The following is a 21,402-nucleotide window of genomic DNA, read 5'->3' on the forward strand; positions in this document are numbered from 1 at the left end:
TATATAAGTTTTTTGTTTATTTTACATTTATTTTCTATAGTAACAAAAAGATTTAGTTTTATTTTTATTAATACAAATACAATCTATTTAAATATTTTCGACATGTTTTATAATATTTTTATAAATGTAAAATAATAAGCAAACTTTAAAGCCCTCTAGCGCCCAAACGAAGCAATAGGTAAGTTAGATCAAATCCTGATATTTTCGATCAAGGAATTTGTTGGAATTTGTGGTAGTACATTGTACACGTCTTTCCCGGTCACCTTGTAGATAGAACTTGGAAGAAATTGTTGTTTTTGAAAAACATATGCTTTCTTGTTTTCCTTTTTCATTCTTTAAGTACTTAGAATTTTTATGTTATTTATATAAACTAGTATTAATATTAACTAGATAGAATTTAAGTTTATTTTAGGAATTCATGGGTGTGGTAAGGGTTGTAGGTTTTTAAAATAAAACAGAGTATTGTTTAAATCTTATATTTATTTGGTAAAGCGTAACACAAACAATGGTCATGTAAGGCATTACAAAGGCACTCAAACTGTACATTGTACTTTATTATTATCTACACCTAGATATGACAGTTAAAAAGGAATGTATGGAATACTGTGAAGTAAATACTGTTCTAAATGGAATACTGTTTCATATGAAAAAGACATTTTTTTCAGTCTATATAGGAATGATTTTTTAAATAAATTTATCTCTGCCCCGAATCACAGTTCAATTACATTAAAAAAAAATATTTAAATCCTATATTGCATAAATCTACAGTAGAAATTATAAGGCATACATTTTTCTCCATTCTACACCCTAGTAAAAATATTATGGGAGTAGTATACATAAACATTTTTTAAATATTTTTTTTAGATGATCACATTCACTTTTATAAACCAATTTATTTTTAAACTAATAAAAAAACATAAATTTTATTAAAAAATGTTTTTAATATAATAATTATTGTATTTCATAAACTCCATAAATTCAAATTTATATCGTTAATGAAGCAAAGTTTCTAGAAAATGCGTACTATTTTTTAATGCAAAATAATTTCATTTTTGTAAATAAATCTCTTCTCTAACATCGTATAATAAAATCAAGACAGACAAATAATTTTAAGTCTACCATAAAATCATTAAACAATTTAGTTCTAAAAATATAGTTAAATTTCATTTGACTCTAAAATCATAGCCCAACCAGGAATATAAAAAAACCTCGTAATTGATGGATGGATGCATATGTTCTTGGTTAGGCTATACATTATACCTAAATACAGGACCTCTGAAGGCACATTTGAAAGCACTAATTTGTTTAAAATATATCTTAAATTTAATAAATAGAGTTAGAAACTTGTATCGATCATCTAAATCAATTCTGCTAAGACTGCTGGATTCTGTAAGAAAAATAACACGTTGTTTTAAAAAGTTAACAGTGGTGGAGCCCACTTTAACATCTTCGCACTGTAGGGACGACTTTCCCGGTGGTATACCATGACTACACAGAAAACAGCCGTGAAGTGAAAACAATGTAGGAATGGGTGAAGCTGCGTAAGAGTAGTAGAATGTGTGTGCATGGGGGATACAATAATGCTGTGTAATAGTGGGGAAATTTAACGGCTGTGTAAGCATGGAGGAAATTTTGCGATTGTGTAAGGATGTATCGGTTAAGAGTGGCGAAAGTGAACGGCGGCTGTGTAAGCGTGGGGAAAATTGTGCGGCAGTGTGTAAGGATGTGTTTTGCAAGTTTGAGGGAAGGTGTAAATATGTGTAAGGATGTGTTGTGTAAGTGTAACTATGTGTAAGGAGTTGTTATGTAAGTTTGGGGGAAGGTGTAACTATGTGTTGTATAAGTTTGGGGGAAAGTGTAACAATGTGTTGTGTAAGTGTAACTATGTGTAAGGAGTTGTTGTGTAAGTTTGGGGGAACGTGTAACTATGTGTTAGGATGTGTTGTGTAAGTTTGGGGGAAGGTGTAACTATGTGCAAGGATGTGTTGTGTAAGTTTGGGGAACGTGTAACTATGTGTAAGGATGTGTTGTGTAAGTTTGGGGGAACGTGTAACTATGTGTAAGGATGTGTTGTGTAAGTTTGGGGGAAGGTGTAACTATATGTAAGGAACTATTGTGTAAGTTTGGGGGAAGTTGTTAGTGTGTGTTAGGATGTGTTGTGTAAGATGGGGGAAGGTGCAACTATGTGTAAGGAAGTATTTTGTAAGTTTGGAGGAAGTTGTTAGTGTGTGTTAGGATGTGTTGTGTAAGTTGGGGGAAGGTGTAGGTGTACAGTAGTGTACCTGTCGAGCGCGCGGTAGGGCGGGCCGTTGTGGCGCGCCCACTCGCGCTCGAACTCGTGGTCGAGTATCTCTGCGCCGCGCTTGCGAGTCAGCCCCGTCTCCTCCAGGCTCAGCTCGCACATCTGCATGTCGTCAACACCTGCGACACAACACAATATCTATCACCTGTTACCTAAGGTAATAATAGTAAAACGAATAAATGAGTTAGAGGTGTCATCAACTTCTTAATTATTAAATATATTTTGTAGAATAGTGATCTCGTTCACTCCTTGTCTTCATATCGTTTTATTTCTACTATGGCATTTTTAATACAAAATCGAGGTTGATCTTTCTTACTGATTTCGGTTTGGTTAGGTACAGTCGCGGAAATCCGCGGTGTTCCACTTAAAAAATTGTAATAATAAAAATCAACGTCGTATATAATAAAAATCGCGTTGTCTAATACGTATAAAACATTTAAATGACTGTAGCTTTAAAGTTTGAAAGTGTGTGAAGTGTGTGTAACACTTACAGATTCGCTAGTACCTTGCTTGTGTAGTGTATTGTGTGTACGGGTGTAAGGGTGTAGGGGTGTAGGGGTGTAGGGGTGGTATGGTGGTGGCGTGTATTACCGGCCTGCAGCAGCACGGGCGTCTTGTCGGGGTGCAGCTCCATCTGGCGCGCGACGTAGCGGCCGTCGAAGTGCGCGTACCACCAGCCGCGCCGCTCGCCGCCGCCGGGCCGCACGAAGGGGATGCGGAAGTAGCGGTGCCGCGCGCCCAGCACCTCGCGCCCCGCCACGCGCGGCGCCTTCGCTGCAAACACAAACATTCATTTAACTCATCTAACGGGAATACGTAATTACAAATATTATAGGTAACTTTTGTATGTATGTATGTATTTGCTTTCGCCCGCGACTCCGTTCGGGTGGCATTAAAAAAACAAAAGTGATGTTTTCTTCCAGACCATCATTTACTATGCTAAATTTCATCGAGATCCGTTTAGCCGTTTAGGCTACAAACTCTAACAAACATCCATACCTCCATCTAAACTTTCGCATTTATTAGTGAAATTAAATAAATGAATTAAAAAGGATGTTTTTTTTATAAGCGCGAACATCGATATGTCCATCCACGCCCAGATATCCCCAATAGTAAAGAAACTACAGTCGCGTTGCCGGATTGTCAATGGTATGGAAGCTGATTTGATATACGGCGGATATTATGTCTATGTTTATCTGCACTAGTATAAGTAACCATTATTCAAAGAATTTTGTAAAATTATACGAAGTAGCAAAAAAATTACATTGAACATCAATGTTAAAAGTTAATTTTGCCCAATATTGGCGTATGTCTATCTCTTGTATCATTAGACAGGGGGAGCAGATAGCAGTGACCCGAGGCAGTAAAAGTCGTTTTTTGTCTCTTTCGCTCGTATAACATTAGACAGGGAGTGCAGATAGAAGTGAGCCGAGGGAGTGATAAGTCGTTTTTTCTCTTTTTCACTCGTATAACATTAGACAGAGAGAGCAAATAGCAGTGGGCTAAGACAGTGTGTCGTGTTATGCCTCTTTCATTCGAATAACATTAGACAGGGGAGCAGATAGCAGTGGGCTAAGACAATGTAAGTCGTGTTCTGTCTCGTTCACTCGTTTAGCGTTAGACAGGGACAGCAGATAGTGTACGAACCGGCCTCCATGATGGACTGCGGCGCGCGCTCCTGCTCGTGCATGGTTGTCTTGCGGGCGTTCTTTGCTTTCCACGCGTGGTATACCTTCAGTCGCCGGTGGAACTCGTGTCTGCAAGCCTGAAATAGTCATTTAAGTAATTTGAAAATTAATACATACTATGATTTAATCATTAACTAACAACAATAAGTTAATAAAAAATTTTACTGATTTCAACACCATCAAAAATCTACGTTATCGCTGAGTAACAGGCTATATTTTTAAATTCCACGTGAACGAAGTTACAAGCAACAATAGTATTAACTTAGACATTTGCGAAATTACAAACATTTACAAATCACGTGACACACGAACAGCCAATGAGAGCGCGCCACGTCATTACCTCGAGCAGTTCAATGTCGCAGGAGGTGTTGATTGTGTCGCGCAGCTCTGAGTACTTCCACTTGGAGAGATCGTACTTCTGCTTGCCCGCCATCGCCTGCTGCATGCGTACGCGCTCCGACCTGCATGACACTCTAATGTACTCCTCATTGTCATATATAAAGGTTCAATTTAGGTTAACAGAAGTACATGCATATTGCTGGTAAATTATTATGCTCTGAACTACTCATGCCACTCTAATTTACACCTTATTGTGATACGTTAAAGTTCAATTTGAGTTACAATGCTAGTGCAATATGAGTACGTGCAAAATGCTGTTAAATTTTTAGACACTGACCTACACATGCCAATCTAAGGTACTCTTTATTTTGATACGTTAAGGTTCAATTTGAGTTAACAATGCTAGTGCAATATGAGTACGTGCAAAATGCTGTTAAATTATTAGACACCGACCTACATATGCCGTTCTAATGTACTCCTTATTATGAAACATTAAGGTTCAATTTGAGTTAACAGTGCTAGTGTAATATTGCATGTAGCAAAGTGCTAAGTTTAGAGTTTAGACGATTTTCACGCGATATTCACATTGTCATTCCTTTTTGTTGCTAGGGACAGAGACAAAAGTATGTTTTTGTCTTGATTATTGTGCGACAGAAAGACATGCATTATACAAAGTTGTTTTTATGTAACTTTAACAGTGATCCTTGGGATCCGTTCGAACGTAGAGTAGATTATTATTGCAAATAAAATTGTACTTTCTACCATTGAAATAAGATTGATTATTCTTCATAAGGAAATAGCAAAAATAAAAATAAACCATATTTCAATATCATAAAGCTCAATTTTAATTGCGATAAAAATTCTGCTCTTCGTCACTAAGTAAACGGAGCATTTATTAGTTTTCATTGAATTATTAGTGGTTTTAATAATAGATTTAGTACTCTAAAAACTAGAATTTAATCATTACTAAAATTAGTAAATATAACCAACATAAACTACCAACTACGTGCAGAAAAAACAAAGCAAAAGCCTAATAAAGTTAGCAGAATTAGTTTGTTATACAAGAGTCCTCTTTCAATGTAACTTATCAAAGAATATAAGTTTTATTTGTTGTGTAATATACAATTAAAAGGTACAATTTGCTTATCCATGTTACAAAGTTATTGGACAATAGAAATTTATATACAGTAGGACCTCGATAAGTTAAAGTCCAAGGGAAACACAAAATATTTTAAGTTATAGAGGTTTTAAGTTATCATGAGTCTATGTTATAGAGGTTTCGGGCTCTGATGGGAAGGGAACATATTATTTTTTGAAGTTATAGAGGTTTTATGTTACTGAGGTTTGAGTTATCGAGGTTCTACTGTAATTACCTTTTTACATTTGCCCTCATTATATGTACAATCAAGGAATTACGCGGTGTTCCACTTTAAAAGTTAAAAACGCTTGAACATTTTGTACGCTTTAAAGACGCGCAAAAATAACCAATATGAAGCATATTTAGTCTGTACGAGAAAAGGTCGGTAAATCCATTGCGAATTGTTTTGTATTGTACCGGAATTTGCGTAAATATCTGCTACCTAATTGTTTTGTGTTGTTGCAAGAAACAAGAACACAATACAATAATTCTAAAAGTGGGTCACCGCGAATTTCCACGACTGTACAAATGGAAACAAAAATTTAAAAGGAAGGTTATTGGACTGGGAGTATTTCTTAATTGTATAGTTTGAAAGAGGACGTAAGCCGTGCGAAAGAGAAAACATGCATTGTCCATCTCGCTTGTACCTGTTCAACTTATTCTCCCCGTTGAGTGTGTCCAGTGATGGGAAACTGCGGCAGACATACAACATTACTGACACAAGCTATGTACAGGAAGACGCGTGCCGACACTATTATATACTTGAAAACGATCCTTATATAAAAATATTCACATAACACAACGTGAATATATACTATTATAGAAAAAAAAATGTATTTATGTATTTATGTATGTATTTAAATACATCTAAAAACTACTGGACAGATTTATATATTCAATATAGGAGATGTTTTTACTATTTTTTCAATTACTCCCGGAAGATGTCGCGAGCAACAACTAGTGTATCAATATAAATGTCCATATCACAATTCACCAAAACATTCATGTCTGTTTTTTGTAGAATTTTATTTCGTCTAATATTCTTATCGAATCCGAGACTAAAAATATCAAAATTAGTTTAAAAATTATTCAACAAAACTAAGCACACAATAACAGTACAATTGGACATATTTAAAATTTCAAATGAAATCTGCTTATTGATAATGTAGTAAACATGAAAAACCAATAATATAAGTGGTATTGAGGTTTTTACCTTCTAAGCTGTGGCGGGGATCCTTCCACGTGTCCGTTTGTCTCCTCAGCGAGTCGCATCGCCATCTCGTGGTCGCGGCGCTCCTGCTCCAGTCTATTACATCGTATTAATATTTGATTTTAATATGTTATCTTCTTTGTGTACTATGTACACACGTAGTAATGTGTATTTTGTACACACGTAGTAATGTGTATTATGTACACGCACAAAAAATAACACTTTGTATATTACACTAGTTTTGTTATGGAAAAACACCGCTTTTTTACGCAGTTTTAAGAAGGAAGCTAGAAAGGGTTACGTATTTAAATATTTCTTATTTATTTATATCTATTTTTATAGACACGTGATATGCACAGTGTACACATGTGGTAATGTGTATAGAATACTCATACGGTAATGTATTTTTAGATAACAAAATAATTGTAAAACGCCAGAATGGAAGGTAATAGGGACGGGACGTGTAGGGCAATGATCTTGTATTGGGCCAATTACTTCATAACAAAATAGAGTACACATTACAACATGTGTACAGAATACACATGTTGTAATGTGTAATGTGTACTGTGTAGTCTAATGTCCAGCGACCTGTCCCTGTTGTCCTGGTCAGCCTGCGCGGCCTGCTGGAGCTGGTGCTGCAGCAGGTCGGCGGCGGCGCGGTCGCGCTGCTCCTGCTGCAGCCGCGCCGCCTCCTCCGCCTTGCGCCGGGACTCCATCTCCGCCTTGCTGCACCACACAATGACATGCTCTTATTCGAAATATTTATAGTTTTACTAGCTTTCGACCGCGACTCTGTCCGCGTGGGATTATAAAAAACAATAGTAATCTATGTATTCTTCCAGATTATATATTAATGCAAAACTTCATCGAGATCCGTTCGGCCGTTTAGGCTAAAAACTCTAACAAACCATCCATCTAAACTTTCGCATTTATTAGTAAGATTACATTGTTCAATCCCCCACCAGTCCCGCAACATATGCATATAGTAAAATGTTCTTTAACTGTACCAAGTGTGGGTAGGAAATTAAAGTCCTCCACTGTGAGAATAAGAATGATTTACTGTTATTTATTATAGTTAGTTGTACTCACAGCCTGCGGTGTTCCTCTTCTTGTTTGATTCTCTCCTGCTCTTTCATCTTGGCCTCCTCTGCGGCGCGCATCTCCGACTCGATCTTACGCAGCCTCTCTTGTTCCTCCCTACCACAATACAATATAAATATTCATTTTAAATTGTACACAATCTTACACTGAAACGTCATTTAACTCTTAAATGCATAATTTTTTAATACCCTAAATTGAAATTGGTAGTAAATTGAACATAGATCAAGGGAAAAATAAAAAAAAAACCTTTTTTTAATCTATTGGGTGTGGAAGAGAAGACTGATGTATAAATGCATCATTATGCATTTAAGGTAAATATCTCATATTGTCTTAAACGCCATACTTAAACTACAAATATCTTTCAAATTTAGACATCATAAACGATACTATAGCCGAACAGAAGTATGTAAGATTCGTTATATTTTCTACTCTTTATAATATAGATCACAAAAGACATCTCAAATAAACCATTGTTCGGTATTTGAAATCATTGTTATTAGTATCAAATGTTTTAACACCCAGAGCCATTAAATCTTTACTAAGGGGATTCCTAAGAAAACGTTTAATTGTATTTTAACCTGTTCTTCTGGTCAGTCATAGCTTTCTGCAGCGCGGCCATCTGCGCCTCCGCTTCTTTGCTCAATTTGCTGTACATTTGCTCGATCTCAGCACGAGATATCTTCTCATTACGCTGAAATATATATAAAAAAAAATAGTAGATTTTCGTTAGTTTATTAACATTTCCTTTAACCATTCTGTTCTAGACTTATTTTTGTTTTGAATTCCACGTGGACGGAATCGCGGGATAACTAGTTTATTTTAGATTTCTACTGTCAAAAGACTTGTTAAAGGTCTGTTTTTGTCTATGAAAAAATAAGAAACGCATTTTAACACAAGTCATTGGCTTCTACAAAATTAGCAATAAAATTAAAAACGATTAATTATGACGCATCAAACATGAACATACAATAGTCAAACAAAATTCTCAGGATTTTTCCTTCTAACATTACTTTAAAAAAATAAGATTAAAAAAAAAAACAATAAATCGTTAAATCGTAACTTATCATAGTCTACATATGAACCATTAATGTAATAATTTCACCTTAATCAAATCGCAAGCATTTCTAATAGAATTCCTTAGATTTTCTATATTCTTCTTAGCGGTGTCCTTTTCTTTGTTCAGTTGTGCTGTGACTGACTCCATCTTCTTGAGGCTGTCTTCTATAGCTTTGATCTTCTGTATTCCGGAGTATCTCGGCTTGTGCTGACGACGCACTAAATATCCTCGTATCGTCTTTTGTAGGAGAACCAAACATTCTCTACGGTATAGGATTTTATTCTTCACTGAAATATTAGAAAATTATCTTATTAGTGTTTTAAATACATTTTATTTTGAGCATGTTAATACTTTTGTGCGGTTACTGTATGACCATTTGATAAATCCTACAGAAATATTCTACATAGACTTGTAAAATCAGACTTTCTATACTAATATAATGAAGCGTAAACACACACTTTTTAGTTGCCTAAGATGTCTTTTCTGTATATTTGTATTTATTGAAATAACTCAAAAACTACTGGACCGATTTTAAAAATTCTTACACTTTAAGAAAGGAAATTAATCTGTGAGTTACATAGGTTATATTTCATAATTTATTATAATAATATTATTAATGCGAAAGTTTAGATGGATGGATGGATGTTTGTTAGAGTTTGTAGCCTAAACGGCTGAACAGATTTCGATGAAATTTGGTACAGATGTAGAGGATAGTCTAGAGGAACACATTTGCTACTACACATAGGTTAATTCCGCAGCTAGTAGTATAAAAAAGGTTACATTTGATAACGGAGAGCGCCGCGAATATGGAGCGCCTCCAGCGCGACTTGACGAGCCAGGCCAGCACGCTGCCGACGATGGCGCGCAGGCTGTCGGGCTCGGAGCGCATCATGGCGTCGAACTCGCTGTACTTGCCGGGCCGGAAGAACAGCCGCGTCACCCCGAACTTGTACTCCTTGTCCGACAGCCCCAAGCTGTGCACCATCGCCTGCGCACACACAACTCTCTACTACCGGAAGTTCTGTTCGTAATGCGGTAATGCTATCAATAAATACGTGCACAGGTATTACAGAGTTATAAATCTTTGTGTATGTGCATTAAGTACAAAATTAGGCGACTGTCCAAGTATAAGTGTACAAGTGTTAATATACATGTGTGAGCGTACAAGTGTCAATATATAAATGTCGTAGTACAAGTGTCAATAAGTAATTGTGAGTATACCAGTGTCAATGTCTAAATGTCATAGTACAATTGTCGCAATACAAGTACCAGTATACAAATGTCATAGTAAGAGTGTCAATATACAAATGTCGTTGCACTAGTGTCGGTATAGAAATGTGGGTGTACAAGTGTGGGTATACAAGTGTGGACGTAGAAGTGCGAGTGTAGAAGTGTGGGTGTAGAAATATGGGTGGAGAAGTGTGAGTGTAGAAGTGTGGCGTACCTCGCAGAAGAGCCGTGGGGAGAGTTTCTGCAGCTGGTGCGGCAGGTGCGCGGCGTACATGGCGTGCAGGTCGCGGCAGTGCGCGCGCGACGGGTAGCCGTGCTGCATGAGCGCCAGCACGGCCGCGGTGCCGGAGCACTGCAGCTGCGCCAGCACCAGCGCGCCCTCCACCACGCGCCCCTGCATGCGGCTGTTCGGCTTCACGCACCGCACGAAGTTCGTACCCTGATAAATGCAATTGTTCTTGTTCATACAAATATCCTCTAATCTGTAAACGATTTTGAGGTTATTTTTAATTTTTATACAATCATTATTAACTTTACATTGTATTTTTTATGATTGTGTATTTTCAAGGTTATTTTCGTTTCTTACTGCTTCATTTGTGTAAGGCAGTTAGATAGTAGATCGCATTGTATTGTTAATTGTTCGTAGGATTTGTTGGTAGCTTGCGTTATTATCAAAAAGTAATTATTTTAAAACCAAGTAAATCGTTTTATTAAGACATATCTGTAAATTATTTATATGCGTAAGGTATGAAAACAATACAGCTTATTGTCTGATTTATTTGTATTTTTACGTACATTGCACAAGTAATTTAACAGCAAGGCATTACTTATACCTGATATCTCCTTTCTTAAGAAAAACCCTATAGGTTTTTTATCTCTACTAAATGAAAATACTTCCTTATATTAAGTTTTAAATGCTTACGTTTTCCTTAAGTTTGTCCATGAGCTGTGCGAGCTGCGCTTGGAACTTGGCGCCGACGGAGATGAAGTTGAGTTTTCCCTTGGCGTTGGTGTTATCGCTGGTGAGGAACAGCTGCTGCACCAGCTCACTGCATGACTCCTGGACGAGGAACTCCAGGGATGCGTGGAGAGCATCATTGTTCTTCTCTATGAACTGGTTCTGTGATAAACCAATATTAAGATAGGGATGAATCGCATGTAACGAGCACGTTAGTTATGAGTGTACCGGTAGAGGTAGACATAGAAAGAGATGGATTGCGTGGAAGGTGACATGAAGATGAATGGAGTGATGACTGAGATGACGTATGATAGAGTTATGTGGAGGACAAAAATCTGTTGCGTTGTCTGCGGTAGTGGTATTAAATTATGACGATGATTAAGTTAAGTTAGGGATGAGAAACTACTGGCACAGCGTGGCACAAGACTTATTTTGGGCACGTCGATTTAAAAAAAAAAAACACTACAAAAAATTGAAGTATTATAGATGCATAGAATAGCCGTAATAATCGTAGTCAAAATTATTCAAAGCCATGTCTAAGACCGCATTAAACATTTCTTTAAAAAAGGGGAGGTCTAATGAATATTTTAGCTACATTAATGATGAACTTACCGTATTATAGCAGACGGCTCCAGCGAAATGTCTCAAAAGGAACCCCTCATCATCTCGCAGTATGCGGTGTGCCTTCAGACGAGACGCACGCGGCACTTGCAGACGAGAACTGGACATATTATATATTTTATTACTTGATTGAAAATGAACCAAAAAGATGGTAAACCGACATAAAAATGTCTTTTAGTTTAAACTGCTGTACTAATTCTAAAATATTCTTTTACACTAAAATAGAGGCAGGTAGGTACAGGCAGATAGGTAGAGGCATGTAGAGAGGTACAGGCATGTAGATAGTTAGAGGTAGGTAGGTAGGTAGGTAGGTAGAGGAAGGTAAGTAGAGAAAGGTAGGTAGATAGGTAGAGGTAGGTAGGTAGAGGAAGGTAAGTAGTTAGAGGCAGGTAGGTAGGTAGAGACAGGTAAGTAGGGGTGGGTAGGCAGAGGTATACCTGTGCGCGTTGCCGCCGAGCAGCTTGTGCACGGAGTGTGTGAAGTGTCCGAACTCAGGCTTGGGCAGCTTCGACTCCTCGTCCAGAAGGTGGAAGATGCCGTGGTTCTTGCTTTCTATCAAATCTGTACAAAAAATAATAGTCATCTAAAATACTTAAGCGTACATGTCACGTTAAATAATTCATAAGGAACTTTTATACGAATATATATTATTTTTTTGTATAAAATTTAATGACAAGACATTTTTATTAAATCGATGTACTTGCTTTGTTGACAACGAAAAAAAAAAATTAAAATTTTTATCTGTACGCAAGCCGGCATTTGTTCCGCTTAATTTCCGAAACGGTTTGTCCGTTTTCAACGGGACTTTCACTAGAAAATAGCAAATATACTTGGGAATGTTATAAACTATTTCTTTTTCAGCTATCGCTAGTTTACCAATACAATCCTGGTTATCAACGAATCGTATCTCCGGTACATTGAGCCCCTCGCGCTTGTACAAATCCTGCTCGTTCTTGAGGATGCGCTCGTTGAAGAATTGCTGCAGCTTCTCGTTGCAGTAATTGATGCAAAACTGCTCGAAGCTGTTCTGCTGGAAGTATTCTGCGTGGAAAAAAAACGTTACGACCTTTAGATTAGTATAATTGTAATCTAGTAATAAAAATACTGCTTTAGTTCTTACTAATAGCATAAATGCGAAAGTTTAGATGGATGATTGTTAGAGTTTGTAGCTTAAGCTGCTGAACGATTTCGATTGAATTTGGTACAATTGTGGAGAATAGTTTGGAAGAAGACATAGGACGTTTTTCCTTCTACGCGAACGAAGTCACGGGCGAAAGGTAGTTTATAACTTGTAAGACTAAGCTGTCGCCCACGACTCCGTCACCGTGGAATTAAAAAAAGCAGAAGTGAGAGGCCTATATGTACTTCCAGACTATCCTGCCTGACTAGCCGTTTAGGCTGCAAACATCCATCCATCCATAAGTGTTTACTGACCGAATCCCGCGATGTCGAGTACTCCGATGTAGTACGCGGAGGCCTGGAAGGGTATGCTGGTGTTGATGCGGTGCACGATGTAGTCGAAGAGGCGGCTGTACACCGCCTTCGCCAGCGCGTCGCGCGCGTTCGTCGCCTCGTGCGGCTTCAGCGGCACCCTGACACACACTCACTTAGGGATCCCCTTAGGTAACATTTATAGGGATTATCATAAACTAGCTGTTGTCTTGGAATTATGCGCATCAAATAAAAAAAACTTCATTTTATTGTTTACATTTGTGAAATATCTGTTACCATGGCAACCTTACTTCTTCTATTGGTTTGTAGTTTTGTCCCTTTCCCGCATGGCGTTGATTATTAAGTTATTTTCTCCCAAGTTTAATAGCGTGAAAATATATAACCCAAAACTTGTCGTAAATGTAGGGCTTTTTATTAATAAAGAATTATTATATATTACACGCTGTGAACTTAGGGGTAAATAAAAAATAAAAGAACCTTCACGTGGAAAAGGGACCATAAACTACAAGCTGCCAACATTAAGAAAGCAAGGTGATTATAGTAACGGTAATTTTGACATTTGCGATTGAGAATTTGACAAATGTAAACAATAAAATAAAGTTCACCGTCAAATCCACTTTTCCTTTCCATCCTTTCGTCCTAAGAATAGGATGGAAAGGGAAAGGGAAAGGGAGTAGAATTAGGTTTCCGGCACCACACTCAGTAGACAAAACGCGGAATTGCTTCCACTTCACGTCTGTTTTCTGTTGTATAGACCAGCCGGACCATTTGTGCGATGTTAAAGGCTGTATCACTGTTAAGGACGAAGATGCGGATAGCATAAGAACAGCTAGTTAATATAAATGTAAGTTTGTGAATGCGGTACATGATAGCGGTGCCCTTGGCGCCGCCGCGCGCGCTCTGCATGAGGCGCGAGACGAGCGCCATGCGCAGCTCCGCGGCGTCGACGCCGAGCAGACGTGCGGCGGCGGCGAGCGCGCGCTGCGACTGCGGCGCCACGCTGCAGCCGCCGCGCGCGCCCCCCTCCTCCTCGAAGCTGACGTTGCCGAGGTGCAGCACGCCCGCCACCACGCTGTACACGCCGCGTTGCTCCTCCGCGCTCAGACCCACGCGCGACAACGCCTGCACAACATTCATATCAACACTCTATGAATTATATTCATCATAGAGTAGTTATACTCATCATAGATACAAACTCATCAAATAGTATAATCATATTATTATAGTCTTAATTAATCTTACTAATGTTATAAATGCGAAAGTTTAGAAACGTCTGAACGGATCTCGATGGAATTTGGCGTAGACGTAGAGTATGGTCTCGAACACATAGGCAACTTAGTTTTTTTTTAATTCCACGCGGACGGAGTCGCGGGCGAAAGCTAGTTATAGTATAATATAATTATACGCTTTGATGAGTTTATCGGTGTTAACTGATTTACTTCTCTTTAGTTTCTGTTAGAAAAAGTGTCATACTGAAAGCCGTGTTGTTAAAATGTAGTTTTTATAGTTTCATTCTTGCAAATAAAAACTTACTGAATTACTTACTTCTTACTTCATTTGCTCATACTATACTAGAATATATATCTATACATATAGAGAGAAAAGATTTGTATTTATGTATGTAATGTATAGTTGAAATAACTCAAAAACTGTTGTAGTTTGTCTCGATACCTATTGTTTCTCGCGATTTCGCCCGGGTGTAATTTAAAATAAAATAGTAAAAACATAGCCTATGTTACTCAATCATAACATAGCTTTTTAATGGTGTAAAAAAAAATTCAAATCGGTCAAATAGTTTTTGAGTTATTTCAATACATACAAAAATATAAATCTCTTCTATTTTACATATGCATGTATATCTATGTAATATTAGACGGAGTCGCGTGCAAAAGCTATTTTTTTATATTCCTGCCAATATACCTGATGCAGCCTCTGAAAGTCCTCGACATCATCTAGTATGGGATCTCGTAGACCACCTTTAGCCAACTGCTGCTTGCTTTTCTGACTCGCGCTGATCTTCTTCTCAGACTCCGTGCTCGTGAAGTACTGGGTGCAGCCGTTCTTCAAGTACTAAACAATAACTTAAGTTAAAAACGTGAATGGATATACGTAGCTAAAATTCATCACCAGCTCACTATACATCTCCACTGAGGGGAAACCTTCCCCTAAGTTAAGGGTGACTAGGCCTTAGTCAACCATGCTGTACTTCGGATTGAGTTCACACACATCTTTGAATTCCTTTACAGATATGTGCAGACATCACGTTGTTTTCCTTTTTTTTATAAAAAAAGGGGGCAAACGAGCGGCGTGAACACCAAGGTGGTCACCGTAAGAAGGTCTAGTAAAGTATTTACTTTTAGACAACTTATTTAATTGATACTGTCGCTTTAAACTCAGAGCAACACTTCTCGTCCAGAGCCAGGTTGCGCGCCAATATACATACTTGTAGTGACATTGACAGCTGTCAGCTAGGGACGTGACGTTTGCCGATAATCTAGAGTTGCGCCAATTCTATAGCACGGTACTAATTTTGTTCCTAACAGTACATATGAAAGTCTAAAATCGTAAATCATTGGTACAGCGGGATTAGAACCCAAGACCTGTAGATTACAAGTCAAGTGCTTAAACCTATAGCCAGCGACGCTTCGATAAATTAATGTGGAAATTTGCAAACAGAAATAGATTAAAATCTTAATTTTGGAAGTCTTCTTACTTGATAATCATCAGGTTTGGTGATCTCCAGCGCAGTTCTCAACTCCTGTGGGGCTCCAGCACACAGCAAATAGAAAACATGGTAATTCCTCTCTTCTGCGCTCTGCGTGCAGATTCTTGATTTTTCTAGAAGATAGTGTGAGATGTGTCCCCCCACTACTTGGTATTTAGCATTGAAATGAACTTCCATAAACTTGCCGAATCGGGAGCTGTTGTTATTTCTTGTTGTTTTCGCGTTACCAAAAGCTTCTAGGATCGGATTAGCTGGAAATTAGAATTTAATAATTAAAATAGCTGGTTTAAGTTAATATTTATAAATTACATAAAATGGACTCAAAGAACTCTATTTCAGAGATGATAAGATCCAAATTCAAATGACCATGAATATCATTATGACGTCAAAGGTCTGTAATTAGAAAAACATTTCAAATCTATTATGTTGAGGAAACATTTACAAAATGCTTTCATTAATGCAATAAAAATTAAGAAATATATAAACTGGACATAGTAAACATTTTTTCACCGGTACTTCCTTTGAAAGGTACTATGTTATAATAGTTGGCAAGTACGCAACCTCATGTCCTTATATTGACATGTTATAAAACATTTAAAAAAATTATAATTATAGATAGATGGATGTTTGTTAGAGTTTGTAGCCTTAACGGCTGAACGGATTTCGATGAAAATTGACATAGAGGATAGTCTGGAAGAACACATAGGCTACTCAGTTTTGTTTTTTTAATCTCACGCGAACGGAGTCGCGGGCGGAAGCTAGTTAATTATATTACACAGATATCATTAGATATTATGTAAAAATGTCTCAAGTGAAGTGACCACTTCCTTTATATAATTTTTTAATGTCTTTGCTTTTCTTAAACTTACACTAACTTTTAACACAATTCACAAATATATACATACCGTCTAATATTTTCTGTTCGACAGGCCCCGCGCCCTTCGCCCACAAGTCGCACAGATACTTGAGTATGTATTTAGTGGACTCGGTCTTGCCCGCGCCAGACTCCCCCGACACTATGATAGACTGCGACTGCTTGAACGACTTCATATCACGAAACGCTTTGTCCGCTACAAAGTGATTAATGGTCTTAGATTTTTGCCACACGTGTACAAACGTGTTACAATCTTTGAAAAAAAAAATAATACGGCTTTGTAAAGTCAGCTACATAATTACAAGTACAAAATATAAAGCTTCTATAGGCCTTTGGTTTTAAAATTACGTATTCCTCAATACAATGTTTTCTTAGTCGGAATATTTTTGAAACCGAAAGTATATGAAGTTTTACAAATGTATGAATATTTATGCAGCTAACTGTACAATTGTTCTAGTAATGAAACTTAAAATACAGGATTACATACAAGTACAGGAATATAAGATTTTCCTTTCACAAATTCTGCTGGATTAGTCAGTTTTATACCGCTGTTTAGATCACTGTCATTTACACTGTACTCAATTATATCCACTTTTGCAATTTACATTGAATAATTTACGGTATACGCATTGGAAGACTACCAGTTGCTTGCGTAGACAAGAGTATAGTTCTACAAGGATCTGGCAGTTGGAAATTTTCTGAACGAAGAATGTGATCTTAAAATATATTTTAACCAATGACGGAGCGGCAACAGCACCGGGTAAAATTAGCAAATAGTTCGAGAACATGGGGGAATTTTAAAAATGGTGATAATTTTTGCCTTACTGGTAACTCTAAAAACTAATAAGTGTCCATACAATGTCAAAAACTGCCATAAGATCTTTGTACGTATTTATATGTTATACCTATAGCGAAGACATGAGGCGGCAGTTCTCCAAGCGAGCGACCTTGATACTTCTTGATAGTGGCCGAGGAGTACAGATCCGGGATATCTTCGTACGGGTTCACCGCCAGCAGAATATTGGCTACGTACGTCTGTGGAAATAATATTTTAACAACATAATTATCAACATAATATTATGTTTGCGTTCGGAACATCTACGGCTCAAATCCATGTGGGAAAGGGACCATAAACTACAAGCTGCCAACATTAAAGAATCAAGATTATTGTGGTAATGGTAATTTTGACATTTGCAATTGAGAATTTGACAAATGTCAACAATAAAATAATGTTTTTAGAATTGTACGCGAATGAAGCCGCACGGGAACAGCTAGTTATATATTTGTCATTATTTTACGTTGCGGATATTAAGACATATCAAAGTAATAGACTCAACCTGAAATATATTGTAAAATCGAAAATCGTTATCTTTGCTTTGGCCTCTGAGTCACGATTACTTGTCACGTCTAATCTTATCGTATATGAATATTAAATAAACGTTAGAAAATGCTTTCTATACATGTCCAGGTGTGCTCGGAGCCTTGTATATAATCCCCTTATATATAAGTACAGCCTAATTTGTATTAGTCTATGCAGAGATCCAATTAACTGTAACCTTTAACCTACACTGGACAAGCATCTCTTGTAACGAAGTGTTTACTTGTAGAAGAATATCGTTGTGAAAATAAATGGACATCGTTTTTGAATTGGAGTAAAAGGTACAAAGGTTTCAAAGTGGTAAAGCCCGCTTTAACATCTTCGCACGATTGGGCCGGCTCGCCCGGTGTAATACCACGACCACACAGAAAACAGGCGTTTTGTTTGATGAGTGTGGTTCCGAAGGCCTAATTTTAGTCCCTCTCCCTTTCAACCCTTTTCTTAAGAAAAAGTGATGGGAAGGAAAGGTAGATTTGACGGTGGAGGAGACACATAGGAAGGGGAAATGTCCTCTTTATGCGAGTCACCTCCTTCGTCTATTAAGGGTAGGCAACGCATCTGCGATTGCAAATGTTTATGGGCAGCCGTCGCTTTCCATTTCAGTGGATTCAGATGGCCGCTTGCTCGTTGGCCACATTATGTTATAAAAAAAAAATCCCATACAAACAACAAATCTAATAGTAAATTAAAAATAATTTTAACTAAGAAAATTGTCAATTTCAGTACAATATAAAAATAGAACCCCCCAACCTTAACTCAGCCATTAACTGCAGATTTTTCGCATATCAAATATGGGTACATGATACGGTCATTGAAGTTTCCAGCAAGACTTCGCAATCTATTGTGTTTCTCACAAAACACTATTCTAAGTGCGGACAGAAACAAATTGTTTCGCATTTATTGTTCTCCGGTCTCACGAGGTAAAGACGGCTAACTTAATTTAACTTACGTATTGCTAACATCGTTTCGTATGACATCATTTATAGATACTAATCGTTATATTACACACTAGGTTTTGCCCGCGACTCCGTCCACGTGGAATTAAAAAAACAACAAAAGTAAATATCCCATGTGTTCTTCCAGCTTATGTTTTACATGTATGCCAAATTTTGTCGAAATCCATTCTGCCGTTTAGGCTACAAACTCTAACAAACATCCATTCATCTAAACTTTCGCATTTAGAATATTAAGTAAGATAGTAAGATTATAGAGCTTTTTGGTAAATGAATGATTCTCTTTTTATTTGGTAGTTTCCAAATATGACTGAGCATCGACAGCGTAATCTGAAGGTAAAATATGCAATCGCATTCTAATATCGTACTAACTAGCACTTAGGTTTTAAAAAGTAACTTTTAGAATGTCAGTAAACGAATTCTTTGCATTTGCTTGTCGTGTCTATATTCCATGAATATATTTCCAGTAAAAATAACAAAGAAATATGAACTTGTAAATGTGTGTTGTGATGTCACAGTTAGAGCGGGCGAACGCCTTTAACTCAAGTATCGCTCAGCTGTTTGTGGTTACTTTAATTCCTATAAATTTATATGAAAGGTGTGGACACTACTCGACTTTTAGTTGTGCAACTAAACAGTTGAATTAGCTGCGAAACAATCGACAATCGCACATCAGTTGTGCGATAGTTTAGTGAGGTGTGCGCCCTCTCTAAGTGTGCAATGTAGTTACAATCGATAGCAAAGCAAAGTGCGTCCTCAAGGCTGAACCGACTGGCGCATGACTCACACCTTGAGACAGACATAGGGCAGTGACAACAGTAGAACTACTTCATATGAGTTGAAAACATTATATTTTATGGGCATGTTATGAGGGATGAATCGTATTTACCAAGAGGGATGTTAGTTATGAGTGTGGTACACCGGTAGTGGTAGACCTAGAAAGGATGGATTGCGTGAAAGGTGACGTGATGATGAAGACGGATGATGAAGTTATTTGGAGGACAAAAATCTGTTGTGCCGACCCTACGGGAGTAGGATGAGGTAGGGAAGATAATGATATTATATTTTATGAGATGCTTCCATTAATACTAGGTTAAACCGATTAGAACTTTCAAATAATGATAAATAACGAGACAAATTATCGAAATAAGTTTAATAAACATTACGAAGGACATATTTGTAAGTAGTGTGTCTTTACCGTAGCGGTGTTTGATTTTTTTACAATGGTTTTAATATAATTTGCGTTTTTCAATTAAGTTGATAAATATTGTTTAATTTCACAAAAACAGAACGTTGACAATGCAATATAGAAGAATTGAGATTCCTCTTTTGAATTCGGTTTGAAACAGAATGTGTACCTATGGTTAAATTACGTAAGCTAAAATGATTCTACTGATATAGGCTGTGGTATAATTTACTTACGTATATCTTTTTCTTTTTGTAGCGGCATATTATGTTGTTTAGCAGTGTAGCCTCGTTCAGGAACATAAGTTCGCCTGAAATGTTAACACCATTGTTTATTGTAAAAAAATTCAATGAAAATGTTTATAAAATAATTAACACCAGAAACTGTCTGTTTACTTTTGTTTCATCTTATTCAATGATAAGTAAAATAAATAAAATTGATTTCAATTCTCACAGTTTAATAACAAATCTTTGAAAGACACTGTGTCGTAATTTTTGTGTTTTAACAAGCTACCAATAGATGGCGGTAAGATTGCTGTTTAGGCACTTTATGCAAAACGATTTATAAGAAATCTTAACTATGAAGGTATTGATTTACTGTACAATAGGTGCGCGTGACCAAGCGAATTACGACAATAAATATAAATTTATTTGACCCCATTGTAATCATAGTTTTCGAAACGATTAAAACTGTAGTTCCACAGTGCAAATACGGGTTGTGTTGATTAACTGAACAAGAACTGTAGTTGAGCAACAACATAAAACAGTAATCACTTCAGTTTAAAGCATCAATGTTGACAGCAATGGTCGTAACATAATAGAAATCATAAGAAACATAGTTTGTCTTAATACAAAACCACACACATTATGGTAGATCAGGAAAGGCACGAGGAGATTGGGCACTATCCTAGGGTTTCTTCACGTCCGTGTAGAGATTCGCTTGCAAACGTATCCTGCGTCCCTATAAATAATTTAAGAGTGTCTTGGATCAACTTACAATTATCATCGACTTCCTTATCAGGGTCGCCAGCAGGTAGTATATCGTCGAAGCTGGCAACACGGCGTGCGTGCTTGCTGTCCAGAGGCACGACATCTGCCTCCTCGCCGAGGAGTTCGTGCAAACGAGCCAGCACGAAACCCTCGGAGCCTTCACGCACCCACACCAGCTGCTGTTCCAGCGTCATTGTCACC

General features: G+C 37.3%; 1 protein-coding gene across 2 annotated transcripts; it reads right to left on the reverse strand.

The window, feature by feature from the left end:
- Positions 1–462: 462 nt before the first annotated feature.
- On the reverse strand, positions 463–21,402 carry LOC106107119 (myosin heavy chain 95F). Of its 2 annotated transcripts, XM_013287823.1 has the most exons (25): positions 21,209–21,402; positions 20,449–20,522; positions 17,601–17,730; positions 16,727–16,891; positions 15,810–16,072; positions 15,017–15,166; positions 13,962–14,218; positions 13,079–13,236; positions 12,521–12,685; positions 12,082–12,205; positions 11,636–11,744; positions 10,988–11,185; positions 10,280–10,504; positions 9,616–9,823; positions 8,881–9,122; positions 8,357–8,469; positions 7,767–7,874; positions 7,266–7,403; positions 6,681–6,773; positions 6,115–6,159; positions 4,331–4,451; positions 3,950–4,067; positions 2,894–3,076; positions 2,283–2,421; positions 463–1,387 (listed from the first exon to the last, which is right to left on the reverse strand). In XM_013287823.1, the coding sequence occupies exons 1-25, from the start codon at positions 21,393–21,395 to the stop codon at positions 1,372–1,374; spliced, it is 3,729 nt and encodes a 1,242-aa protein (XP_013143277.1). In that variant the 5' UTR covers positions 21,396–21,402; the 3' UTR covers positions 463–1,371. The 2 variants fall into 2 exon arrangements, with proteins under 2 accessions (XP_013143277.1, XP_013143278.1); XM_013287824.1 differs by lacking the exon at positions 6,115–6,159.

Source organism: Papilio polytes, unplaced genomic scaffold (assembly GCF_000836215.1).
Source record: "Papilio polytes unplaced genomic scaffold, Ppol_1.0 DF822067.1, whole genome shotgun sequence".
In the NCBI taxonomy this organism is placed as follows: domain Eukaryota; kingdom Metazoa; phylum Arthropoda; class Insecta; order Lepidoptera; family Papilionidae; genus Papilio; species Papilio polytes.